General features: G+C 48.1%; 1 protein-coding gene across 1 annotated transcript in view; it reads right to left on the bottom strand.

The window, feature by feature from the left end:
• The window catches only part of ITGB5 (integrin subunit beta 5), a 111,828-nt gene that overhangs the window by 77,047 nt on the left and 8,028 nt on the right, over positions 1–26,753 (bottom strand). Inside the window, exons 2-4 of the mRNA XM_065876736.1 lie at positions 25,287–25,372; positions 14,830–15,034; positions 3,881–4,130 (exon numbers count right to left, since the gene is read on the bottom strand). Coding sequence (XP_065732808.1) covers positions 3,881–4,130; positions 14,830–15,034; positions 25,287–25,372 — 541 coding nt within the window. The remainder of the gene's footprint in view (positions 1–3,880; positions 4,131–14,829; positions 15,035–25,286; positions 25,373–26,753) is intronic.

The raw sequence follows: 26,753 nt of genomic DNA, 5'->3' as shown, positions 1-26,753 counted from the left end.
TCCAAGAACGTGGAGAGGGCCTGATAACAGAACCAATGAAGCAGCCCAGCTGGGAGACGAGAGGGAGTGGTAGGGACTGTGGCAGCCAAACAACATGTGGGACAAGGCTGGCTTTACTAGACCTCCCAGTTTTTTGAGAAAACCTAAAATCCTGGCTATTCTTTGTTAAATCTTTTATTTTTAACTGTTGGTAACTAATTCACAGTGCCATTAAAACTCAGGAAAGGGCTTCCCTGGTGGCGCAGTGGTTGAGAGTCTGCCTGCCGATGCACGGGACACGGGTTCGTGCCCCGGTCCGGGAAGATCCCACATGCCGCGGAGCGGCTGGGCCCGTGAGCCATGGCCGCTGAGCCTCCGCGTCTGGAGCCTGTGCTCCGCAACGGGAGAGGCCACAGCAGTGAGAGGCCCGTGTACCGCAAAAAAACAAACAAAACACTTAGGAACGCAAATAAAGCACATGTACAGGCTGAATCAGGAACAGAAACAGCCTGATTAGATCCCCCCGCTTGCTCTGTTCTCCTCCAGGAACCGTGGGGAATCTCCGAGGATACCCAGGCAACCACACAGAGTCCACTGCCTGGACGCGGGAGATACATCTCAGCCTGCTCACTGAGCCATGCGGTGACTCCCCTTTCATGCTGCCCAGCTTAGGGAAGAGAGATCTGTATAACTCAGACCTGATGATTCCTTCCAAACTCCCATTCTTTCACCGGATTTCCTGTCTCCCAAGCAGCCTGTCAGTATGCCTTGAACTCACTGTCAAAACTTCTACTGTCTGCAGTTGGTTCTGCCTTCTAGGGCTTGGAGAAGTAGCTCTGAATAAGGAGAGTGTAATAACCTTGAATATTCAATGCTGAGGGCCCCAGGCCAGTCCTTCATCCTCTGCCAGCCTCCCATCTAGCATCTGATAGTTCGCCGATGGTCCCCAGAAGAATCAAAGTAGAGACACGCCCTGTCTCTCAGGAGACAGGACCCAACCAGAGGGCGGAGGTGAAAAGTAGCAGACAGAATCACTATTCCGGATGAACTGAAAACATTTGGGGTTAAGATGCTGTTGCTCCTGGTGAGTAGCAGAACTCCAACAAAAAGACATGTGGCACTGGGATGCAGCTGAAAAGGGCCCTGGGGACAGGACCAAAGTGACAATAATGCCAGCAGCTACCTGTGGCCAGGAGGAATCTGAACCCAGAAAGTGAGGACACCTAGTGTCTCTCTGTGGCTAAGGAACTTAGAATCTCGTTTGTATCTAAAATTTTTTCTTATCTTATTGTTTTTTCCACTGTTGTGTCATTGCAATCCCAGGAAAGATCTAAGTTAGCTTCTAGGAGTGTGTACAGAAGGGTCAGGAAGGATTCAGAACATACAATACCAGCATAAATACCACCTCACCCCCACCCCCCAGTCCAACCCAGAGCTGGGAACTTCTGAGGCTGCCAAAGCCGGGACAAGAAGTTAGACAGGCTCAGGGGCTTTACGAGCAGCCCTCTTCCCCTCGGGGGCAGCCAAGGAGACAAAGAATCGAAAATGACATCACAAGATGCCCGAATCCCTGAGTCACCACTTGAAGAAGAGCCGCCACAGAAAGCAGCTCCCATCAGATTTTTACAAGCAAGAAATAAATTTTCATTGTGGTGAGCCACTGAGATCTGGGGTTTGCTTGTTACTGCAGCACAGCCTAACATTACCCTTAGGCAAGTGCCTAGAAGGGTGGGTGGTTTTGGAATGGGTATTATTACTCAAACTCAAGGAAAGCATCTGGGTGGCAGTGTGATTTCAATGGGGAAAAAATAAGCGTCATGTTGATGGAAACAGACTCTGGAAGTAGTTCATCCCGATTCATATTCCAAGTCTACCCCTTACTATTTGTGTAATCCTTCTAAGCCTCGGTTTCCTCATCTTTAAAATACAGCTCACCAGGACCTCCCTGGTGGCTCAGTGGTTAACAATCTGCCTGCCAGTGCAGGGGACACGGGTTCGATCCCTGGCCCGGGAAGATCCCACGTGCTGAGGAGCAATTAAGCCCGTGCGCCACAACTCCTGAGCCTGTGCCCTAGAGCCCGTGAACCACAACTCCTGAGCCTGCGTGCCTAGAGCCTGTGCTCCGCAACAAGAGAAGCCACCTCAATGAGAAGCCCGCGCACCTCAACGCAGACCCCACTCGCTGCAACTAGAGATCCCGCGTGCAGCAACGAAGAGCCAACGCAGCCAAAAATAATTTAATAATAATAAAATAAATAAATAAAATAAAATACAGCTCACTTCTAGAGACCTCAAAAGATTGCTACGAGATTTAAATGGGATAATCCATATAAGGTATGAAGTGCAGTGGGTGCCTGACACTTAGTAAGAACGTAAGTCTTAGCTATGCCTCATCTAGCGATGCTCTGGGGCCTCACATGCCACAGCCTAACCAAAGCTGAACATGGAAATGAGTCAAGAAAAAGTTGAAGGTTATCACTCGTTGTCACACTGCATAATCTTGCCATTTAAAAGAACACATGAAAGCCCAGAAAGGAAACAAACCACCTTCACAAAGGTTGTATTGGGGAGTTGGAGGAAGTGACCCTCCACCTCCAATACACAAATGCACTAGGGTAGGGACCTATTCACCATCCCCTTTCCTCTTCCACTGCACACAGCTAACCTAGTTCCCAGCCTCCCCGCTAGAACCCAGCTCTGTAGAGCAGAATGTAGAAGCAAAGGCCACTCTATCCTGGTCCATAGGATCCTCCTATGAGCAGTCCTCCAGGCATGATGACCTTAGAAGCCACATGTGAACCAATGGAGCCTGGGACCCCGAGTCACTGCTTAGAGGACAGGTGTCCACTGATCAGGAGACCCATTTGCACTTAGGTTAGCAGAAAATAAACTCCCTTCAAGTTTGAGTCATTACATACTTTTGGATTTGCTCACTGCAGTAGTTAGAAACTCTTGTTCTCTAATAATTTCTCGAAAATTTTCTTTTTAAAATATTATTTTTAATTTTTAAAATTTATTTATTTATTTTTGGCTGCATTGGGTTTTTGTTGCTGTGCGCGGGCTTTCTCTAGTTGCCGCGAGTGGAGGGCTACTCTTCGTTGTGGTGTGCAGGCTTCTCATTGCAGTGGCTTCTCTCGTTGCAGAGCACGGGCTCTAGGCATGCGGGTTTCAGTAGTTGTGGCACACAGGCTCTAGAGTACAGGTTCAGTAGTTGTGGCACGAGGGCTCAGTAGTCGTGGCTCGCAGGCTCTAGAGCACAGGCTCAGTAGTTGTGGCACACGGGCTTAGTTGCTCCACGGCATGTGGGATCTTCTCGGACCAGGGCTCAAACCTGTGTCCCCTGCATTGGCACGCGGACTCTTAACCACTGCGCCACCAGGGAAGCCCTGTCGAATATTTTCTAATTCAAATACTTATGTTGGAAAAAAAAAATCACACCTATAAAGGGCAGGGTTTTCATTTTGTTTTGTCAAGGTAAGTTATAGTTATGTATATAAACAATAGGAACCGACTTTGATTCATTTATTCCAAACATCTCAGTCACTCCAAACAAGGAGATAGTTTAAGTTGTTCTGCCTGCTCCCTCCCTGATCACTGGAGTCTATCACTTCCTGAGAACACTCTCTAAAATCTATTAATGTAGAAAACAGTGCTGTGTCTGGCAGGTAGGAAAACAAATGAGCTATCGTCATTGTATCTTTATGCAACCTTGTAACAATTTATTTCTTCGCAGGCAGAGGGAGGACAGAGCTGGATTACCCTTCATCAAATTTAACACCTTAGCCAGGTTCCCTCCCCGCACCCAGATATGACCTCCCTGGGCCTTTCTTTAGGCTCAGTCTTCCCACTGATCCATTCCCCCATCCTTGAATACCCAACAGAAGAGCAGCTGGTCACTCACCCAATGCACGGGTTGGTCTGGTACCTCGGTGCCGTGTAGGAGAAAGGAGAGATGTTCTTGTCTACAAAAGACCCAAACCCCAAGCGGAAGTTGCTGGTGAGCTTCCTCATCTCCTCGGCAAGCTTGGTGCCCAGGCTCCGTATGTTGTCCAAGTCATCCTTCATGGACAGAGAGAGGTCCATCAGGTAGTACAAGTCCACTGGATAATCCTCCACCTGTCGAACCTGCAGCTGGAAGGTAGTCTTGTCACCTGTGCCAACCGAGAGACCGTGCGTGTTAGAGGTCATTCAATTCGCTGGGGCTGAAGGGATGGGTTTTGCTTTCAAAGCTGGTCCACCTCTGACTTTTCTTTAGTGATTGCGTGCCTCTCAGAAGACATCTTTTCCACTCTGGAAACAGAGTGACCGAAGGGAATATGGGTGCTGAGGATGCAGCTCTAGGTTCTCCTTTCACACACAGGCCTCAGCATTTTTTAAGGAAACTCTTTAAGAACCAATCTCCCTAGTAGTGTTCTGTTTTCTCAGCAAAAAGGACCCTCAGGTAATTGGTGGACAGTGCACCAGACAATTCCACAGACACAAATTAGGTGAAAGTAGCCCACCAAGCACATACCAACTTCAGAGAAAGGACTGGCCAAGATAGGAACGTGGCCAGGAGACTGTAAAGGTGTATGTGAAACAGAACACAGGAACGAAATTAACAAAAGAAGGGTACAGACATGAGTAAGAACTGAGGTGGGGAAGAGAGATGTACAAGGCAAGGGAGACTGGGAAAACAAAGATGGTTACTTAAAATACCCCCAGAGGGCAAAAATGTTCATGCTTATGCCGGGCCACCTATTTCTATCTCCCCAGCCATTTATCAAACAATCGTATTTAGTTCTCCAACATATCTGATATCACAGACACAAATCATTATTATCATAAATTATACGTATAAATATAGGAAGACATGTTCCAAACTTTAGCACCATCGAAAAGAAAAAGAAGAAACAGAAAGGAAACACTACTAGTACAGCTACGAGAAAGAGAAAATAACTTTTGGTTCTATAATAAGCAGTCAACAGCCAAAGGGAAAAGAAATTGATTCAGAGGAAAAGAACAATGAAAAGAAAGGCAGTTTCTGGCAGGCGTGGCCTCTGCAAGCTAGCCCCACATGGTGTGCAGAAAGGCCCAAACCAAGTCAGCGCAGTAACTGGAGGATGTGTGCCAGGACGATGATCCTTCGTCGTTCATAATCTCTAAAAACACACTGTTCAGAAACAACTTCAAGTAGTGAATTTTACCAGGTGATCCTATCTGCCCTCAGGCTTGTTAGCCTCTCAGGCACCAAGAGATGTCCTTGAACTCTTCGGACAGAACTGTCTACACACACTTGAAATCTGGACGTCCTCTGTGCGTTCAACGGTGCAATGGCGAAGGTGGCCTCGCTCCCGCACGAGGGTCCACACCTCATCTGCCCGCGGTCACGTCTCAGAGGCGTCCATCTTTCACCTCAAGATGACAACCAGCGAGCTGAAGCCTTCTTGAACTTGCAGGATAGGGAACCCAGTGCTCTGTGCTCCCCGCACCTCCTCCCACCCCAGACGAGGCATACTTACTTCATTAACAAGATCTCAGTCCAAGTTCCAGCTCTGCCCCTCAACTAGCGGTGCAACCCGAGCCTCCATTTCCTTAACTGTAAACTGGCAATGACAACAGCATGAAGGCTATGAAGCACTCATGTGGGAAGGAGTGTTCTGTAAGCAGTGAAGGCCTGCCCAAATGAAGTATGATTATTATAATTACCATGGTAGTCTGAGTGTCAGAGCCAAGCCTGCTTCCCCAGACTTGTCCTTACATGTGCTGCTCTAGCCTGATGATGGATGTAGTTTGGGTTGCCTGTTGGTACGAGCCTATTTTTAAAAGCCACTGGAGCCTGACTCAAACAGAGGAATGTTCGAGATTTCTTCCAGAATGAATTCCGGACTGCTACAATATCTGTCTCTGGTTCCCATGTCCCTGCACAGGGCCCCTCCCATCCCTGGAGGCCACATCGCAGTGGGGGAGGGGCGGGAGGGCCTGCGATCCTGTCCCCTCTGTCCAATCCCATGGCCTCTTTACAAGGTCTCCTGTATTTTGTTACTTGTGCCCTTCCCCCAAGTTTCCAGGTATACCTTCTTTAATCCAGAATCCACTTCCACCTTTTGCGGAATTACGAGCAATTACAGATGAACACTTTAGGACCAGGAAACAGGGAACTAGCTTGGATTCAGGGAGGCTGGAAGGCACCCATGGGAGGGAAGTGGACATTAGCCTCGGAAAGCAAGAGCTGGGTTGGAATCCAGACCTTGTCACCAAGAGCTCAAGGTCTCAGGCTCCTTTAAACTTGCTGCTCAGTTTCTGGATCAGTAAAATGGGGGGGATGCTAATTATTGTGGGTATTAAGGAGACAGCATATATAAACACCACACAAATGCTTCTACACAAGAAAAACTTCGGCCTCAGTTCCCCTGAAAGTCAATTATTAAAGCAATTTCCTGTGGAGCTAAAAAGAGAGACAGAACATTCTGCCAAAAACTTGAGTGTGAATGGCTAAGGGCCTTGGGTATTATATTTAACTCCAAATTTTCCAGACATGAAGGCAAAGAGGGAAACGAGATGTGGTACATAGGTCTCTTTGTATACTAAGGGGTTTATCTATTCTGAAGTAAGAAATCTCTTGTCATTAAATTCTAAGAGAAATTGATCACTACAACACACACACACCTCCCCATAGGGAGGCTGCAAATGGTAAAAAAAAAAAAAAAAAAATTTCTCTCCCAGTTTTCCAAGAAGGGAGGGGTATAAGAAAAGGGGTAATATCATTAATGTTCGGAATGAGGGTTTATGGCTACCTTATCTATGCTGGATTTTAAATGCTACAAACTCCTCAGTGGGCCTTGGCAATAATTCAATGTTCTGTCAGTGTAATAGGGAAGAACCTTATTATTCTACTACAAGTTAATCACTAAAGGGATGTTGCCTATAAGATTAAATTATACATACTGACCCATCTCTGGGAACCCTGCCTCCCAGGTAATGAGCATTAAGCTAAACTACCTTTGTTTAGCTCACAGGAAACATCCTGACAGGCCTACCTGTGATTAGCTGCAAGAAGGAAGAAATTAACACATCCCCTTCCAAGTCTGGCAGGAACCAGGCCCTTACCCACCTCCCCTGTTAGTATTAAAGAAGCCAGAATTCTAACTCAGGGAAGATGGTTCTTTGAGACGCTAGCCTACCATCTCCTCGGTCTGCTGGCTTTCCAAATACAGTGGCTACTCCTTGCCCCAGCAGCTCGCCTCTCAACTTACTGGCCTGTTATGCCGTGAGCAGTACGAGCTTGGACTCAGTTACATCAGCAGATTTTGGAGGGACTGACATTTCTGGACCACTTCTCAGCGAGGGTGCTAAGCATGGGAATTAAGCCACAGTGCCGCAACTCCCCCACCGAGGGAGCCCCCATGGTTAGCTGACTGACGGTGAAACTGCTGCTGCACGCCAGGGGCGCCCTATGCCGGGAGAGGGTCTGGGGCAAGTTCTCCATCTTTGGGTACACTTCCGGAACCATGCACACTCAACAATACCTCCAGCCACCCAGTTCTGCACCACCCGAGACTTTTTTTTTTTTATCATAACGACAACATTTCCTTTTTTTTGTTTTTTTTAATTTATTTTGGGCTGTGTTGGGTCTTCATTCCTGCATGCGGGCTTTGTCTAGTTGCGGTGAGCAGGGGCTACTCTTCATTGCAGTGCATGGGCTTCTCATTGCAGTGGCTTCTCTTGTTGCGGAGCACGGGCTCTAGGCGTGCGGACTTCAGTAGTTGCAGCACACGGGCTCAGTAGTTGTGGCTTGCGGGCTCTAGAGCACAGGCTCAGTAGTTGTGGCGCATGGGCTCAGTTGCTCCGCGGCATGTGGGATCTTCCCGGACCAGGGATCAAACCCGTGTCCCCTGCATTGGCAGGCGGCTTCTCAACCACTGTGCCACCAGGGAAGACCCCACCCGAGACTTTAAACCAGTCGCCACCTCTCGTGAGTCCAGGAGAGTGAGAGCCGGGCTCACCTTCACTGTGGGCACTTGATCTGTGCCAGTCTCTGGTGACACCACGCAGCCCACGTGTCCCCCTCCTCCCTCTCCATATAATACCTCCTTACAGGGACTTCCCTGGTGGCGCAGTGGTTAAGAATCTGCACAGGGGACACGGGTTTGAGCCCTGGTCCAGAAAGATCCCACATGCTGCGGAGCAACTAAGCCTATGAGCCACAACTACTGAGCCTGCACTCTAGAGCCCACGCGCCACAACTACTGAGCCCATGAGCCACAACTACTGAGCCTGCACTCTAGAGCCCACGCGCCACAACTACTGAGCCCATGAGCCACAACTACTGAAGCCCATGCACCTAGAGCCCGTGCTCCGCAACAAAGAGAAGCCACCACAATGAGAAGCCCACACACCTCAATGAAGAGTAGCCCCTGCTTGCTCCAACTAGAGAAAGCCCGCGTGCAGCAACGAAGACCCAACGCAGCCAAAAATAAATAAACAAATTTATGAAAAAAAAAAAAAGATTCCCTTACAGGCTCGTCTCCTCCTGTGGCTGCAGCCCTCCTGTCTGGAACCATCCCCCATAACCCCCGCCTCAGGACAAGCAGCAGGATCAGAGAAATAGGATAAAGCAAACCCCAAAGAAAACCTGATCAGGGACTTCCCCGGTGGGCCAGTAGTAAAGAAACCGCCTCACAATGCAGGGGACGGGAGTTCGATCCCTGGTTGGGGGAACTAAGATCCCACATGCTGCGGGGCAATAAGCCCGTGCGCCACAACTACTGAGCTCGCGGGCCTCAATTAGAGAGCCCGTGTGCCACAAACTACAGAGCCCAAGCGCTCTGGAGTCCACGTGCTACAACTAGAGAGAAGCCCACACACAATGAAGAGCCTGCACACTGCAACGAAAGATCCTGCGTGCCTCAAAGAAGATCCCACATGCTGCAGCTAAGACCCGACATAGCCAAATAAATAAATATTTAAAAAAAAAGAAGAAGAGAAAAGCTGATCACCTCACATCTGTGAGGAGGAAGCTTCTCCTGCAAGCAGCCCCTCCCACGTCCTGCTGGTTTTTCCTGCTTCCAACGCACCCAGCCCCAGCTGTATTTCGCAAAGAATTCCTGCCACTACTGGGTTCCTAAGTGTAGATCCTCCCACCATAATCAATAGCAACCAGCATTCCCTCTGAAATGTATTTTTAAAGGTTTCTTCTGTCTTCCCTTCAATAAAAAGTGACAAGTGAGCTTTTTCCTTAGAAACATATACCAGATGACAAACATTACCAGAAAATGAAAGTAGAGAATTGTAGCAACAACTTTTGAGTTTTTTAAGATTGATTTTTGTTCAAATATTAAGATAAAGTAGTGTCTCAACAGATAAATACTCCTGCTATCCCCAATATAAGTAGTTTTTTGATTCCCTAGAATTATACTTCTGTGCTAGAAATTGAAAGAAACATTAAAATCAGCTATGTTAAAAATGGACTACAGGGCTTCCCTGGTGGCGCAGTGGTTGAGAGTCCGCCTGCCGATGCAGGGGACACGGGTTCGTGCCCCGGTCCGGGAAGATCCCACATGCCGCGGAGTGGCTGGGCCCGTGAGCCATGGCCGCTGAGGCTGCGCGTCCGGAGCCTGTGCTCCGCAACGGGAGAGGCCACAGCAGTGAGAGGCCCGCGTACCGCAAAAAAAAAAAAGGACTACAGCTGAGCAGGGAATTAGGGGCCTAGTGCACAACTTATAAGACTTATCATCCAGCTCTCTGGTCACTGCAGCAGATGGCAATTAATACCCGGAATTAAATCCAGACCCAGAAGCAAAGAACTACCTCACTGGCCGCCCTGCTGTACCAAACACCACTCCCCACCTCAGAATTCTGACACTTGACAGATGGAACCATCAGGAGAGTTACTGGCCTTCACAGTGTCTGACCCCAAGCAATTAGGGCTTGGCACTTCTAGTTTCCTTGAAAATAATCTTATCTTAGTTCAGGCTGCTATAACAAGTACCATGGACTAAGTGGCTTACAAACAACAGAAATTTATTTCTCACAGTTATAAAGGCTGTAAGTCCAAGATCAGGCCAGCGTGGTCAGGTTCTGGTGAGAGCCCTCTTCTGGGTTTCACACTACAGACTTCTTGCTGAAGGGGGGAAGCACCCTCCAGTGTCTTGAGGGTTTTGGGGTTTTGTTTTGATAGCACTAATCCCATTCATGAGGGCTCCACCCCATGACCTCTCAAAGGCCCCCCTTCATTTCCTAATACCATCACATTGGGAGTCAGTTAGAATTTCAACATATTCAGTCTATAGCAAAGCACTATCCATCCATCATCAAGTCTTTTTAAGTGTGCATTGTCAGTCTGGGTAGCAGAAGCAATACCTAAGTCAGGTACCTGCCATCTCCAGCCAGAACGTAGGAGAGGAGAGAAAAGCAGCATAGATAAGGGCTGGCAGGAAGCCCATATCAAAAGCAACCAATCACCTGCAGTTTAGTCAACAGTATGGTACCCAGGTCAATTTCCTGGCTTTGATTACAAACTCTGGTTATGTAACATATTATCATTGGGAAAAGCTGAGAAGGGTACACAAGAACTCTATAATTTTTGCAACTTCTTGCAACTCGAAAATTACTTCAAAATAAAACATTAAAAAAAACTTTAAGCTACCAATCAGAGGTCACTTTTTAACAGGCTAAGGGATTGAGGCAAATAAAGACTTAAGTAAACCTTTTCTAACTGCTCCACCTCTAGCTTTTTACCATTTCAATATGCTTTAAAGCTTACATCCTTTCTTAAGGATTTTATACCCTTTGTTAAGGTTTTTTTAAGATTGTTATCCTGACATACAGTTTCCAGGACTGGAAACAAAATGGAAAACATGATCTTGTGTTTATACAAAATCTTGCTTAAAGTTTGGCAGTTCCTGAAAAAGTTAAACATAGAATTACCATATGATCCAGCAATTCCACTCCTAGCTATATAACCAAGATTATTGAAAACATATGTCCACACAAAAACGTGTACATAAATGTTCACTGCAGCATTAGTCATAATTGTCCCAAAGTGGAAACAGCCCAAATACCCATCAACTAAAACGTGGTGTATCTATAAATATACCATGGAACATTATTTGGCCATAAAAAAGAATGAAGTCCTGATACATGCTACAACATCAATGAATCTTAAAAACATTTTGCTTAAGTGAAAGAAGCCAGACATAAGAGACAACATATTATATGATTTAAATGAAATGTCCAGAGTTAGCAAAACCTCAGAGATAGAAAATAGATTAGTGGATGTCAGGGGCCGAATATGGCGTGGAGGCAGAGGATAGGAGTGACTATTAACGGGTACAGGGTTTCTTTTCGAGGTGATGAAAATGTTCTGGAATTAGATAGTGGTGATGTTGTAACCACCTTGCAAGTACGCTACAAACCACTGAATTGTATACTTCAAAATGGTGAATTTTACAGTATGTGAATTATATCTCAATTTAAAAAAAACAAAGCAAAACAAAAAATTCTGCTTAAAGTAGAGGAAAATTTTTCTTTCTTTTTTTTCCAGGCTTATCCCAGAACAATTAACTTTGCCTTGGTGAAGTACCTCACATATTGTGCTGAAGCTTGTCCTTGACTAGTCTGGCATGAGGCTAGTAAAGTGCTATACTTCATTCAACAAATACCTATTATGAGGTATTGGGGAGCAGGGCAAAGGAGGAGACAGGAAAGCATTCCTAAAAATACACAATGGAAAAACCAATCGTTACATATCTGAATGCCTTCCTGAGTCACGGGGGCATTGCCCTGAAGTACGTACCCGCTTGGTAAACTGAAAATGTTGTTAATTGCAACAGACCATTCTCCCCTTTCCCCAAATAAATATCTGCAGTTTGACTGTCCTTCTCTTTATAATTACTGAAATTTTCAAAATTTGAAGAGGGATCATTGGCTTCAAGCGTTTCTATATTTGAGAAACATGTTCACAAGGTTCTAGACCTCTAGGAATTCAGATTATCATCTGATCTCCTCCTAAGCCTTCATCTCTACAGACTGAAACACCCTCACAGCTTGGGTGCGTCTTCACAGGGCAGCCAGCCCCTCCTTCACCTTGACCGCCACAGCAAAGGGCCCTCCATCACCATACCTTCCCTAGGACCAGAGCTGCACACAGCACTCGCATCGTGATTTTGTATAAACACAGGATCATGTTTCCCATTTATTTCCAATACTGGAAACTGAATCATAATGCTTAGCGAGAGATTTGACTATACCAAATAAGAGTGATTTCTTTCTTTAATTGAGTATACGTTGAACCTCATGCATAAATAAGCATTGTGCATAAACTTCATGAGAACTTTGAGAACTCTGCCCAAGGAGGGTGCCCTCAATCAAGTCACTTCTTTGGGGGCTGTTTTAAAAGCCAGTTGATAAGTCAAAGCAAACAACAGTCTCTCTGCCTTAGAGCCACACCTGAATTCTGATTTTGAAAACTGGAATTGAAACTGTGACATCTCTGATTCTGTGTTGACCTCCAACTCTTCCCTAAATTAAATCTACCCTAAAGAATAAGGATTTTCCACCATGAAGAATGTTTCTTGGAGAGAGCACCACAGGCTCAGAGTAATTCTAGATGAGCAGTTCCAAAAATCAAAACCTCCCTCGATGATGACCCTCAAACTATAACTCTTCTAGAGGTGTTACTTTTGGTCCTTGTTTCCAAAAATTAAGTGAAAACAGCACACAATAATAAATACATTGTTAGCATACGAAAAATATGAACACATATGCAAAGACAGAAGATCTAGTAAGAATGAAAAACAGTGTTAAAGTGAAGGACTGTAAGAATTTTCTTGAAGTGACTGTTACGCTGTTATGTTAAAAAGGAAAATACACCCTTGATGTTAGTCGTAACCATTCTTATCATACACTGTGTTCTGATATATTAATAGTCTACAACAACACCTACGTCCCCTTCTAGGTCAGAGCCCTTGACCCTGAGCCTGACTCCACGTAGGGAGAGGCATTCATCTTCCCCCCGGAGGACACCATCGGACATTGGCTCACAGAAAGCTTCCTCTTCTCTACCCACTCACACAGCTTTGTAAGGGCTCCCCCTTCTCTCTCTCAACTTGGAATCTCACTAAACAAAAGGCGAAGTGTCCCCTCCAGTGAGATGACTTGTGAAAACAGTTACTTCAGCTAATCCCAGCACTAATCCCTGGGCCATCCAGCAGTTTACGCTGCTCTACGCCACTTACACCCTTCTTCCGTTTCTTATTTCCAAGACAATTCAATAAGCAAAATACAACAGTTCTCAAATACACAGTGACTCAGAGTTCTTTCTAAGGACAACAAGAAGAACAGGCAATACTATAAGACGTGCAGGGCTGTGCTAGATCCATTTCTGAGACATGAGAATCTCTACCCAAATCTAGATGTGGCTGACTCCAAAATCTGCATCTTTGGCCATTACTCTTTGAAAACAACAATTAAAAGTTCTTCAGGTGCATTTATACAAAAAGTCTCATTTAAGCCTCTGAACAGGGCTGTGAGGAATGAAGGTGACAAAGACCCTGAGACGCTAAGGAGTAGAGCAGCTTGCCCAGGACCCCTGAGCTAGGAACAGAGCCAGAACCAGACAGCCTAGGACGGCCAACTAGATCCCTCATCTTTCCACTGACCCAGCCGCCCTGAAGTCTAAACAAACCACCTGGAAATAGTTATTGCCAGTGGTTTCCTAGACAATGAGAAAGAAGAAAAGGCTAAAAATCAATGGGATTTGGGAAAAAAGCTGCCTTCTCTCAACAATGTGATACTTTCTCATTTGGCCACACTCACATCCTCCCTTGACATCGCAAGGGACCTAATATGTAGAAGACAAAACGACAAAAGTGGTGAGCTAGAAACAACCATGAGTTGTGCGACCACAAAGACTCAATACTGAGTCAGGTTCGCTGCTCTGACTGGGAGCCCTTGAGCACACAGCTCCTCAGGTGTAAAGTTACATCAGCTACCTTCGGGTAGGTCAAGTAACAGGCACAGAGTAGGTGTGCAAAAACCGTCAGTTCCCTTATACCACAATCAACTCCAGGGCTGGCAGAGACTCCAGGGTCACAAAAAAAAAAAATCTCTACTCTGCAAGTTCGTCCTTTCAGAATGCCACTGATTCAAATGGAATTTGCTGACAGGAAAAAATACTTTCTCCTGGCAGTAGCACGTTCCCTGAGAAACTTGCATGAACTAGGGAGTAAACATACCAGCATCCTCCCATGAAAAACAAGAACATTATTCACAGTAGTCAAAAGGTGGAAACAATCCAAGAGTCCATCGATGGGTGAATGGATAAACAAAAGGTGTCTATACGTACAATGGAGGATTATTCAGCTTGAAAAGGAAGGAAATTCTGGCACGTGCTACATCATGGATGAACCTGGAGGATGCTACACTAAGTGAAATAAACCAGTCACAGACGGACAAATATATATGTGAGTCCACTTCTATGAGGTACCTGGGGTAATCAGATTCACAGAGACAGAAAGTGGCAGGGTGGCTGCCAGGGGGTGGTGGGGGAGGGAGTGAGGGGTTAGTGTTTAATTGGTACAGAGTTTCAGTTTGGGATAACAAAAAAGTTCTGGAAATGGAGAGTGGTGATGGTTAGACAACACTGTGAGTATACTTAATGCCACTGAACTACACACTTAGAAATGGTTAAAATGGTAAATTGTACATTAATTTTACAATTTTTTAAAATAGCAAAGATACTCCGATCATCCACAAAGGCCTTGGACTCTGCTTCCTGGGGTCTGGGCCACACCTCACCACTGCCCCCTCCCTGGTCCGGCTCATCTTTCCACCATCTTGAACAGGTCCACCCCAAGGGCACTCACTCACCGGGCCGCAGGTTCACCGTGACCTCCTGCGGCGTCATCTGGATGACGTCTGACCCCGCGGGGCTGGAGCCCTTGCTGCTGAGAGGCAGGCTCCGAAGGACCTGGGTGCTGCTGACTGGACTCTCAAACTCGCCGCCACAGCCGTTCCTGACCAGGTTTGCCTTCAAGTCGCACCGGGAGGTGACCGACCGCAGGCTGCCAAAGTCCTGGAGGTGTGGAAACAGGGGAAGAGGGCAGGAGGCGGTCAGAGCAGCTCCAGGACACCTCAGGCTGTAGACTCATCACCACCCTGCGACCTCAGACCCTCTACATTCCATTTCCTAAAAGCAGACAAAACAGAAACTCCCCCAAGTGCCTCACCAAGCGTCATGAGGATTAAGTGAGGTGTCGGATGTGAAAGCATTTTGCAAGGTGTGAACACGCACAGTAAAAATGCTTGGTCTCGTTATTTTAATGGTCAAAAACGCTCCTTTAAAACATGTGCCTGTCTACACGATAAGCAGGAGAAAATAACTGATACGGTCAAAAGTCGCATAACTAAAAATTTTTGAAAGATACCATATAAGTGGCCAAGTAGTCATCACTCAGACAACAAGAGTCAACCTCTGAGCTGTTCCCTCATCTAGCATATCCAGGCACAACCATTCTGGAGAGCAATGCCGTACCTTTTGACCCCTTGGTCGCCTCCTAGGAATTTATCACCAGAAAATTATCAAAAGGAAAGCAAAACTCTGTAAGATATATACTGCATGTTCCTCAGAATAGCACAATCATAAACTTGAAGCCAAAATCCCTAAACCGGAAGAAAAATATGGTTTATCACCTCAATAGATGGTACAGCCATCACAAATAATTATGAAGAAGACTGAACAGAAATTTCAAAACATTAAGAATAAAAAATCAGAAAACAGAATGGTATCTGCATTAGGATGCCAAAGAAAAATAAAAACTTAAGATAGCTGAGGTGCTAGGGGAGAGGGAATAAAATGATATTTTTCTTTTTCTCTTTATTGTTGTTTAAACAATAAAGCCACACTGATAAGAAAAATCTTTCTTTCCTTCAGTTGGATTTAGGAGAAGGCTGTGCATCAGGATGACCCACCCCAGTTTGGGGTACTAGGAGTTTGGGCCATTTACTTTAAAATGAAATGATATACTTTGTTATAAAGTAGGATACCTAGCAGCAGTGATCGTTTTCCAGTAAGGGGGTTTTCAATGGCAAAGCAAACCCATTCACTGCTGGATGTAGAAAGGAAGATCCCCTCTTCCAGCTGGTTGGACTGGAGTAATGGCTGGAGGAGTTAGATGCTCTCTCTTCCTCCCGCCACTGTAAACACTTTGCCAAAGAGCCTCAGATGAGTCAAGAGTCCGCTGACCGCAGAGGGACTCCCCTCCCCCTTCATCATGGTCTAGGATGCCCCAGACCAGTCAGTGCCCACTGGGGTCTTTGCAAGACTCAAGACCAAGAAGTCAAGAAGACTGCAATATTTTTAAGTAAGTAAAACCAGATGTGTTGTTCTGGGCCTCTGTGCTTTTGGTTTTTTTGTTTGCTTATATCTGAATTTTTTTTTTTTTAATTTTGTCTATTGAACTCTTGACATGACGGGAGATCTTGCATGTCAACAACCTCGGGACTGCGCTGTAAATATAAATGGCTCCACAGACACTTGTGGAACACGGTGAGAACAATGATTATTCTAGCAATTACAAGATTCCAAAGCTGAGGTTTCTAAACTGGGTTCCGAACAGTCTAGCTTGGCTCCGATGAAGCAGTAAAAACCTCCCAGGGATAGGGAAAGGAGAGGTAACCTCCTGAGGGCCTTACAGGTATGGGACTGCTGTCTTGAGCTGTGCGAGGCACAGGGTGAATTAGCTGTCCAGAGCTGAAAGCGCTTAGGGGTTCGCCTGCTCAGAGCGTACGTGGCTAGAGAATTTCTGAACTTCTTGCCAGCATGCTGGCCTTGCTACCAGCTCACCCAATTCCACGGAGCTGGCTGTCCTCCGCCCAGTTCTGATTGTCAAAGTGCACCTGTCTCCACCAGACCAGTGCACATCCCCTCCCCCACCCCACCAGGCTGGCGAGGAAAGCATCTTCAGTCTCCCAGGGGCGATGGAAACCCCTAACGGCCCTCCCCTTGGTCTGAAGCAGCCTGCATTCCGGAATAGACTAGGTCACAGAGCCAATCTGTTTCACCCTAAGCAGGAGGCAGCTACATGATTCCTCACCACAGCCTCAGCCATTCACGTCATCAAAATCATTCCCTAGGGCTTCCCTGGTGGCGCACTGGTTGAGAGTCCACCTGCCGATGCAGGGGACACGGGTTCGTGCCCCGGTCCGGGAAGATCCGTGGAGCGGCTGGGCCCGTGAGCCATGGCCGCTGAGCCTGTGCATCCGGAGCCTGTGCTCCGCAATGGGAGAGGCCACAGCAGTGAGAGGCCCGCGTACCGCAAAAAAAAAAAAAAAAAAAAAATCATTCCCTAATGCCTGGACACCTTCACCAGCAATGAACTTCGTCCAAGCTTCCCAGTCAATATGCTCAAAGGCCGTTTCCGACAGGCAGTACCAGTCCCTGAGGGAGGACTTGTACAGGGCCACCTGCTGCTCAGGGTAGATGTACCTGCTGGGCTCCTCAGGAGACCTGAAGTCCAGGACGTGCTTCCCACACCTGAAGAACTGAGAGGCAGCCACAGAGTGCCAATTACAACCTTGTTTGTGTAGCTGGCTTTCCTGATTGTGCTCTGGGGCTTCTTTCTTCTCTAGGATGTTAGGAGCAAAGCCCTCTTCATGCCCCTCATTGGTAACAGCTTTCCCTTCATTCTCCTTAGTAACATTCTTCAAGGTGGTGGCAAACCTCCACTCCAATGCACGTGGCTTCCGTGAAGTTTGCTGCAGCAGCAGGAAAGACCGTGAACTCCTGTCACCCAGCTGCCAGCGCGAGAACCGCCACTGAGAACAATCAAACTGCCAGTTGCAGGATGACTTCAGAAGTGCCTACCACTCAGCAATGTGACAGTACGGGGAGCCCACTTCTCAGCAGCTCCAGCGGCACAGGCAGCAAGGGACAGCCTACTGTGGCACTCATACCAAACTCAGACTTGGCCTCAGGGCCATCCATTTCTATCAGGTTTGCCAACCTTCTCCTGTTTCACAGAGTTCAGTTGCTTGCTACTTGGGGAAGTCCCAGTGGTTTCAGTGATGTGCTTGAGAACCTTTGAGACGCCTTTATATATTGAGTCCTGTCACTGTCCCAGATCTTTAGGGCCTCAAAGACACTGGCTGAGGCACCTCTGGGCATGGAAGTCTGGAGAACCTCCTGAGAGTAAGGCAGCTATCTCGACATCAATCAAGGATGCCCACAATAGTTGAAGGTCTCTCCGGCATGCAGTCTGAAAAGAGCCATGACTGACTTCTAGCATAGGCTCTTGCTGCCCAAGAAAGGGACAGAGAGCGCTGCAGACCCTGCAGGGAATGGCAACCCCACCAGCCCAAGGGCTTTGCCTCTATTCCCCTCCTCTAGCTCCTCTCTAGATATTTTAATTTTGAATAAGGATGGATGCATATTTAAAGAGAGGAAACCAAAACCACAAAGACCAGGGGCATATATTGTGACGGTTATGACCTTCCAGGTACACACATGTTATAAATAAAGACAATGCCTCGATACCACCATTTCCAAGCTTCGAATTCAGTGAATGCAGAGGCCCCAAATTATAAACCCTTGCAGGAAAGGAAGACTCGTGATTAAGAAAATCCTCCTCTTATGAGTGACATCCTGAAGTCTGATGTGCTAAGAGCCTTCAGATCCCAGAGACCTGACACCTGACCCTCTGCCAGGTGTCAGAACACAGCAAGTTCCAGGGGGAAGGGACCTTGGATGCATCACCTGGTGCCAGCCCCTCACTTCTACAGATGAGGAATCAGAAGCCCACACGCTTAAGTTCATGCGTATGTTCTCCTGAGAAGTTTAAGTGCCTCCGGCCTCAGCTTTCTGGAAGTAAGCTCAGTGTTCTTTGCATCATCTGCCTCCCTTCTCAGCCAAGGTCACGGCTGAATTCCAGAGCGGGAAACTGACTCTGGGCCCCCAAACTCCAACCCTCTGAATTTACTATCTCCTTGCTGCCTCAGGTGTTGAGCTCTTCCTGCCACCTATCAAACTTGGAGGGTAAATAGCCACTTGATGCAGAAAAACAGGTATGAGTCTTCATCTCAACACAGAAAAATGGCAACTACTTTCAGGATGGGCTCTCATGGGGCAGCTCAAATGCTCACAGGTGCTTACAGCTCCGGGCCAGAAGAGGTTTCAGTTCGTGAAGGAAGCATCTGTCCGTGGTCTCCAGAAACACCATCACGAACCCTCCAAAGGGCTCACGAGGGAAGGGTAACTACATGACAGGCAAATTACCAAGAGAAGCAACAGAATGCACACTGGAACTTGAAATACCTTTCAGGGCTTTTAGTCACTAAGCGGTAATAATACAAGAAAGAAAAGGGAGGCGTTCCAAATTTAGATGGCTTTTACTTTTGTTCCGACACTGGCACGCGCTCGGAGTTGTTACCGCCTGGCCCTCTCTGCTCCCTCCATCGCCTATTACATGGAGGATATAATGAGGTCTACTGTTCACTGTACACTGAACTCCCCTACGTTTTGTTAATAAAAAACCTCCCTCCTGCACCCAAGGCCACCGTGGCCAGGGCACTCGGTTTGTCCGCCTGTGCCACTCTGGTCATCACATCCTCTGGGCGCCTCGCTGCCTGCTGCGGAAACAAACAGCAGGGTGGAAGAGTTGAGAAACTGCAGGCCTGGGGGAAGAGGAACCCAAGCAGGAAAGGGGGCAGACTGCCGGATCCTGGGATGAGGGGGAAGAAGTCACAAACTGGTGAACAGGCAGAGCGCCGGGCAGAGGCACGGAGCCAGCTGCTTTCTGGGCTTCGGCCCTGGCTCGACAGAGCCCTTGTGGATTAGGGGGCGGGGGAGGGGAGCAGAAGGTTAAGGGATGACAAACTGAACTCTGTGCACCATCAACACACCCCCACGTGGCCTGCCTGCCTGGGGGAGGGGGAAATCCCTGTCAGCTTCCGCTCAGCTCACTTAATGCACTGGACAAATGTTCATGAAGCACCTGCAATAGGCCGAGATGCTTCTTTCAGGACCGCAAAGAGATGTTCTCTCATAGATCTGTATTTTATTGTGAGCTGGGGCGGACGCTTATGTTTTTCATTCCTTCCCAGCTCAAAGGAGACTACAGGTCATGCACCCTCCCTCTCCTTTCCCCACCACGGTAATCTCCCAGGAGGCCCAGGCGGCCAGTCTTGCTTCCCAGCCTCTACTCTGTCTCCTTCCTCACATTCCCACCTCCAGTCCTACTGACCGCTTCATTCCTTCTCTCCACGTCCACCTCCAAGGCAAAGACCCTTCCCCGCGGCCCAGGTTCTCCATCTCCTCCCACGTCTGCCCCTACATCCACCATCCAAGCGCCCCAGGCCTCCCTGTTCTTGTCCCGCGGGATTCCACGGGGTGGCCATGCCTGCCCGGTCCTTCTCCCTCTGGTTTCACAGCAACCTGGACCGCTCACAGCAACATGGCCTCAGGTTGGCTCACGTTCACACCTCAAGAGTCTCCCTCACCCCCAACCCTGAGTGCCATCGCCCTGTCTGCCTCTGCCTCCACCGGGGCTCCCACAACCCTTCTTTCCGTGCGGGGCCGGGGGGACCACACGCCAGTCCTTCAGCCCCGCCCACTTCTCCCCAAACCTTGTCCTCTGTCCAGCACGCTGGCCTCCCTGCCCCTGGCACAGGCTGCTGGTCCACAAAGCCCCTTCCCCCTTCCTCCCCAGCACACAGCTAGATTAAGTCTCCCAGCTCCTACTGCACTTAGGCTGAGGGATGTAACTGGTTACAGGCGAGAAAAGGTGAGTGGAAATAACATAGGCTGTCCCGAGGCCTTGCCATAAAAGCATTCACACGCATTCTTCCCCGCACACGTCTCTTCACAGCTAGCTGGGTTGTGAAACTTACTCTCTTAGAGCAGAGACAAATGTCTGCTTTAAAAAATGAAGGACAAAATAGACAATAAGCTGCCGGCGTTTGCTGCATGTTTTACGCCATGCAGTACAAACAGCACAGGGAGTCTTCAAACTGCCGAGAACAGCCCAGGGCTGTGACGAAGGACAGGAGACAGGGGCTGAGCTGTGTGGTAAAGACCAGCAGCATCTCTTCAACATCCTCGTCTAGGGTAAGGGAGAGTCTGGCAACTCTGGTCTTGAAGCCGGAGGGTAAGGTCTAAAGCAAAGGTGCCGGGACTTCCCTGGTGGCACAGTGGTTAAGAATCCACCTGCCAAAGCAAGGGACACGGTTCGAGCCCTGATCCAGGAAGGTTCCACATGCCGCGGAGCAACTCAGCCCGTGTGCCATTACTGAGCCCATGCGCCGCAACTACTGAAGCCCGTGCGCTCTAGGGCCCGTGTGCCGCAACTACTGAGTCCGCGTGCTGCAACTACTGAAGCCCACACACCCAGAGCCCGTGCTCCGCAACAAGAGAAGCCACCGCAATGAGAAGCCCACACACCACAACGAAGAGTAGCTCTCACTCACCGCAACTAGAGAAAGCCTGCACACAGCAACGAAGACCCAACGCAGCCAAAAACAAATAAAATTTTTTTTAAATCCCCAAACACAATAAAAAAAAATAAAGCAGCGGTCCCCAGCCTTTTTGCCACCAGGGACTGGTTTCGTGGAAGACAATTTTTCCATGGACGGGGGGATGGGGGGGGAAGGCTCAGGAGGTAACGCAAGCGATGGGGAGCAGCTGATGAAGCTTTGCTCGCTGGCCCGCCACTCACCTCCTGCTGTGCGGCCAGGTTCCTAACAGTCCACAGACCAGTACCGGTCCGTGGCCCAGAGCTTGGGTACCCCTTGTCTAAAGCCACCAGGGAAAATGAAGCCACAGTTAGAAAATGAAGACAGGAGGGGCTTCCTTGGTGGCGCAGTGGTTGAGAGTCCACCTGCCGATACAGGGGACGCGGGTTCGTGCCCTGGTCCAGGAAGATCCCACATGCCGCGGAGCGGCTGGGCCCATGAGCCATGGCCGCTGGGCCTGCACGTCCAGAGCCCGTGCTCCGCAACGGGAGAGGCCACAACAGTGAGAGGCCCGCCTACCGCAAAAGGGAAAAAAAAAAAAGAAGAAAATGAAGACAGAGCAGACAGAACCAGCATGAAGTGTGGAGACGGTGGAGGGGGGGTGAGGGCACTGGCTGACTCAAACGCCACACCTGTGGGAGAATACAGTGACGAGAGGGGGGACTGGGGAGAGGAGATGGAATTAGGCTACAAGCAGTGTTAAACGCAGAGTAAGACGTCCCCACCCCCACCCCAAATAAATAAGGAAGTCATTGTGGGATCTGGAGCAGCGGGCTCCTGACGGAATGTGCTCGGGGGGGTTAATCTGTGGCGGTATGCAGCCACAGGGTGGCTAGAGGCGGATCAGCATCCACGGGAACACACTAGTTAGGGACCAGGCCCTCCCTGGCCCTCCACTCGGCACCAGCCCTCCAGCGCACACACGTCATGTGTTCTTGGCAGAAACCTCACTTCTGCGCTGATGTCCCAGGATTCACTGTTAAGGCACTCGGCCACACTTATCCTGTCTCGCTAAGAGGCAGGGGTTGATCAAAACTATTCCTGAATGCTCCAAACTCAGCTCTCTGAAACACACTCAGGCCATGGGGAAAGTTCACCTCCCAAGAGGGTGGGAAGCCGCATTCCCGAGCAGGCATCACAGGAGGTTCTTCAGCCAAGATTGAGGCTATAAGCACAGAGCGAACCCAGGTGTGGGGCCAGGACAATGATAAGTTCCGCAAGATAACATCAGTCACTACCAGTATCGGGACCTCAGACTTGGGAAGTACTAGCCCAGGAACGGAAGAGACCTAAAGTAGACAATGCAGCCCGGCTTCCTGATCCCACTGCCCACATTCCACTAGAAAATATCCGTAGATGACAAGGTTCAGGAGGCTTGGTTACTTAGCAGTCCCATCCACAAGCCCTCTCGTGAACTGATCTCATTTTGTACTCCCAAAATGCTGGAGGGTGAGAATTCTCATCTTCATTTTACATACCAAGAAAGTGACAATAAATAAATCATGGTAAAACTGAGATTTAAACTTTCGTTTTCTAACTCCATGTCTTTTTAGCAGGCTTCTTTTATCAAATATGAATTCCTGCCAGATTCTTGGCCAGATCTGAAGATGAATAAGACAAAGATTCTCAAGGAGATGATGATTTAATTGGAAGCAGGCATGAAAACAAATGCACAGAATAAGAGGCTATAAGTGCAACGGAAGGAGGACGGACTACAGGGGAGACAAAGAGGTGGTCATGGCCTGTACGTGCAGACACGTAATAAACAGCCACTCAGTGAAATCCTTCCATCAATCTTACTGAGCAACTACTATGTGCCAGGCACCAGTCAGGGTGTGGGGGATCCAGCAGTGAAGAAACCAGATAAAACCACTGCCATAACATTCTGGTGGAGGCAGCTTACACTCTCATTTCAGATGGATGGATGGATGGACAGATGGATGGTTGGACAGATGGATGGATAGATGGTTGGGTGGACAGACAGATGTGTCTGGGGGAAAACCATGGAAGTTTTCATGGAGTAGATGAGTCTTGAACTAAGTTTTTCTTTTTTTTTTTAATTTTTGGCTGTGTTGGGTCTTCATTGCTGCGTGCGGGTTTTCTCTAGTTGCAGTGAGCAGGGGCTACTCTTCATTGAGGTGCACAGGCTTCTCAGTGCGGTGGCTTCCCTTGTTGTGGAGCACGGGCTCTAGGCACGTGGGCTTCAGTCGTTGTGGTGCACGGGTTCAGTAGTTGTAGCGCACGGGTTCAGTAGTTGTGGCGCACGGGCTTGGTTGCTCCATGGCATGTGGGATCTTCCTGGACCAGGGCTCAAACCCGTGTCCCCTGCATTGGCAGGCAGATTCTTAACCACTGCGCCACCAGGGAAGCCCTTGAACTCTTGAAAACTGAAGACAAGGTGCTGGTCAGGGAAAGGAGGGGAAAGCCGGGAAGGCCCTGCAGGAGAAGCAGCAGCACAGGGAAAACCATGAGGGTGTACATCAGTCAGGACTCTCTGGGGACCTTCGAGCCATTCCCTGGGGCTAAAGTGTTGCGGGCAAGCAAGGGATGAAGGTGGGGAGGCAGGCAGGGGCTACAGAACTTGGATTTGTCATGCAGGTCATAAGGAACCAGTGAAAGGTTTTAAAGAAAGTTGATAACAAAGACAGTACAATTAAGCACAAATACGAGGGGTTCATATGTTGGGAAGAGTCCTCTCTCAAAGTAGCTTGTTTAGTAATCTTACTCTCTACTAGAAAAAATTCTAGAATAGTCACATGGAATAGGCAGTGTAGCCTAGAAGAGAGAGGCTGGGCTCAGAAGTCCAGGAAGCCAGACTGAAACCCTAACTTTGGAACATGGTGTGGCCTTGAAACAGTCACTTCCCCTCTCTGAGACTGAGATTTTCATCAGTAAAACGGGTGTACTGCCACCCACCCGACAGAGCTGTCGTGCGGATTAGACACACGATATACGAAATGTGTGGCATCTAGTAGGGGGTCCCCACACGATTGTTCTCAGCCATCAGAGGCTAAAGGAGTCCCTAGACTTCTGCAGTTGCATCATGGCGATGAGGTCTGGCCTCCCAGGAGCCATCCTTGGTCCTCCTGACAGGCACGCACATTGAACTGCAGAGGCTGAGGCAGCCCAAATGGCGAACCTTGGGTTCTTTTAAGAATACCTTTAACGGTGTACTAGTGCAGAGAGGGTTTGTGCTCCATGGTTCCAACAAGTTTAGAAAAGTGACCCAGAAATTTCCCCCAAGACAGGAGGGTTAGAAATTGAATATTTCCTGATGAGCCCACCAAGCACTGGTATTTGTATTGCTTTACGATAGCAATACGCCTATCACCACCCCAAACTTACATCCCTTCCTACAGGGTTTGAAGAAACAGCAGCCATTGTCTTCAAATAAAATCATTTCACAGAGGCCAGTTCATATTATTCATCCTCAGATAAGCCACTCCACAATGACTGGCGTCCACCAACAGGCCACCCACCCAGGCATGTTTTAAATTGTTATGCAACAGACTCACTTCACAAGCTCAGGTCTTTTACCAAACTGCAGAAAACTATACAAGAGTCATAACTGGTTCCCCCACAAAAGGGAAGAAGACCTTGCTTCCCCAAAACAGGATTAAACCATTCAACACTACCTAGAGACCCAACTTATAAAAATGTAGCTTTTCTTTTCGTCATCGCCTTGGGAGAAAGAGGAAGAGGCAATTCGCAGAATCTGCACAGTCAACTTGCGTGCTGTGGTGCAGCCCATGCCCCCCCCCACCCCTCTCCCACCCCTCCCCCACCCCTCACAGCACTCCTCCCCTCCCCCACACACATACCTCTTTGGAGCACCAGGCACATTTTGGGTGGATTAGCAGACATTCTTCACAAGAGGTGGCACTTCCACTAGTGCATATGTTGAGACCTTCAAAGAAAGATAAAGATGCACCAATTAGTTTCTGGCCGTAATCTCTATTAATGAGGCTTTTGAATGGGGCGGGAGGAGGAGTCACTTCCTTTTTTTTTTACCAGGGGACCTCCGCGAGGCTGAGGGGTGCAAGGCCCCTGTGCTAACTGCAGGTGAAGGCTCACTGGCCAAAGCTAAAGACGGACAGTTTTCGAAGCACCCACCACGTGCACACTTGTGTTAGCAACTCCCATTCCTTCTCCTGTACCCACTTAGTTCCCACTGCCTTCTCCAGTAACACAGCAGGTCCTGCCTCATTGAGGGGGAACAAGGCCCCTTTACACTTAGTCCAGCCAAAATGACAAAAATAGTACAAAAAGGCAAAAAAAAAAAAAACCGATCGATCTTCTTCAGGCATAAGAAAATCCTGAATCAGGTACTGTCACACCAAATCCACAGTGTACCAAAAGAAGCCAGCACAGCCCTTAAAGAAGAATACATTCCAGGAATACAATGTCAGCTTAAGATATGGGAAATCCATTAATTCAATATATCTACTAGTAGGTCAAGTAAGAAAAAAACATACCACCTCAGGAGGTAATAAAAAGGCATTTGAGGGGCATCCCTGGTGGCGCAGTGACTGAGCGGCCGCCTGCCGATGCAGGGGACACGGGTTCGTGCCCCGGTCCAGGAAGATCCCACATGCTTGCGTACCGCAAAAAAAAAAAAAAAAAGGCATTTGATCAAATTCAAAATCCATCCCTGATTTTTAAATAAAATCAGAAACTAAGATTAGAAGGAAACTTCTATATTGCTATAAAAGTCACTCATTTCAAGCCCAGGCCAGTACCTCCTCCACCCCATCCCTGTGCCGTTCATCTGGGGAGGGGCCTCCCGAGGCAGGCTCCACTGTGGTACTGAGGTTAAAGCCCTTGTCCCCTCTCCTCACCTACCTCCCTACCTCACTCTACCCCACCTCCAGCTCCCACCCCCAACAGCAAAGACATTCTTGGTGAAACTTAGCATCCAGTTCTTTTTCTTCCTTTCTGAAACATCCCTGACAGATTTCTTTTGACCAAGAGCAGAACTGGTTGGTTTTTCTCTGAAATAGAAATAACTTTATTTGGTCCTCACAGCACTAACAGACCCACTGGGTCTCTTCTGGCTATTGCCCAGGGGCACAGCAGATAAATAGAAAAAAGAAAAGCCCAGGGCCACCAGCCCTAGGAAGAAGGGCTCAGACCATAAAGGGGAAAATAAAGAGTCAATGAGATTAACAAGAGAGAGTGGAAGAGAAAACACCGGGAGGCGGAGACTATTCCCTAGCTCCACAAAACAACATAACAATATTGGTTGTAAGACATCTTAAAACTGTAACATTTCCCTAATTTGCTCATTT

Source organism: Phocoena phocoena, chromosome 4 (genome assembly GCF_963924675.1).
Source record: "Phocoena phocoena chromosome 4, mPhoPho1.1, whole genome shotgun sequence".
NCBI lineage: Eukaryota > Metazoa > Chordata > Mammalia > Artiodactyla > Phocoenidae > Phocoena > Phocoena phocoena.
This window is presented reverse-complemented; position numbering and strand designations above follow the sequence as displayed.